This window comes from Arachis ipaensis, chromosome B02 (assembly GCF_000816755.2).
Source record: "Arachis ipaensis cultivar K30076 chromosome B02, Araip1.1, whole genome shotgun sequence".
Lineage (NCBI taxonomy): Eukaryota > Viridiplantae > Streptophyta > Magnoliopsida > Fabales > Fabaceae > Arachis > Arachis ipaensis.
The window spans coordinates 106961475-106962995 of NC_029786.2; the positions used below are offsets into that span (position 1 = coordinate 106961475).

The window sequence follows — 1521 nt, forward strand, 5'->3', positions numbered from 1 at the left end:
GTGTTCCTATCTTTTGGAGGTACTGAACTACTGAAATTTTAGAGACAGAGACAGAAATTTTAGTACCAGTCTCTGAACCAACAAACACAATACTGAATTTTAGTCTTTCAGTCTCTGTCTCAGTACCTCAAAACAAACGCTACCTAACTGATTTATTATGAAATCAAAACTGCCGCTATATAATATTTTCTTTTCTTTTTTTTTTTCATTTGCCTTAGCTAATATAAAAGGTATTAAACAACTAAACGAATTAAGTAATATCCATTCATAATCTAATAATTAACATTCTAAATCAATATTAGATAATAGTAAACAAATAAACGAAAAGGGAAAAAAATATTTACTTGACCAAGCTTGAATAATTTTGATTCATCCATTGTTGGCAACATTATTATTATTATAATAATAATCATGAAACGGTGAAGAATGTGGTGTGAAATAAGGAGGGGAAGCACAAGGTGTTGAAAACGGTGTCGTTTCATTCACTAACAAGTCACCATTACCATCTTCGTCCACCACCACCACCACCTCACTCAACGACACCGTTTTGACGGCACTGCACTCTCCACTCTCAGAATCAAAGCCTTCTCTCTCTTCTTCTTCCTTTATTGTGATTTTTTCTCGTGTGGGTGTCCACGGTATTTCCTAACTCGACAAGATAAGGACTAATCCGTCACGGATCGGAACTCCATTTAAGGGTCTGTTACTGGCCAAAGAGTTGCTGCATGCACAAGGCGGAATTCGAACCTCGACACTTCGGACAAGTAAGCTAACCACTCGATCAACCCAAGTTGGTTTTCTCGTGTATATCATATAGCTTAGAATCATAATAAAATCATGCCTATTATTACTAAAACACAAATTTTCTATATTGATAAATATAGAAAAAAATGAAGAAATAGTGAAAATGTTATTATTATTTATTACTTGAAAGTTTTTCTATAAATTATTACCTGTTGTTCGAGTTCAAATTCAAGCTCAAGCTCACGTTCTCTTTCGGCGATGAATGATGAAGAAGGTGGTGATGAGGTTGGGAGGGAATGCTCCTGCGGCTCCACACGGGAGCGGGGGCGGTAGCTACGGCGGCGGCGCCACAAGAAGTAGAGGATCTCTACCATGAGGGCGGTTAGTGTGACGGCGATGACAACGGTAACGGCTGTTCCTAAGTTGTTTAGGCCCATCATAGTGGTGAAGCAAGATGAAAGCAACAACGTTGGTGTTTGAAGTTTGATTCTACTTTGGTTTTGGTGTTTGTGTTTTAAGGTGTACGTTTTGCTTTTCGTTAAAAGAAAAGAAAAAGAATTAATTGAGAAATGGGGTATGGTGTTTTTTTTAGGCAAAACATTCAAATGAATGTGTTTCGGTAACGTTTCAAAGACATAATTATAATAGCTTGAGGAATTGAAAGAGAAATTAAATTTGCGCCTTCTATGGTTAGTTCAACTTTCATGTAAGCACAAGTAGGATTTGTTAAAAATATACAAGTGAAATTTTTAATTGGAAAAAGATTAAAAAAAAAAA

General features: G+C 36.0%; 1 protein-coding gene across 1 annotated transcript; it reads right to left on the minus strand.

Annotated features, from left to right (window-relative positions):
• On the minus strand, window positions 370-1181 carry LOC107628045. Its single transcript, XM_016330849.1, has 2 exons — window positions 954-1181; window positions 370-603 (listed from the first exon to the last, which is right to left on the minus strand). The coding sequence occupies exons 1-2, from the start codon at window positions 1179-1181 to the stop codon at window positions 370-372; spliced, it is 462 nt and encodes a 153-aa protein (XP_016186335.1).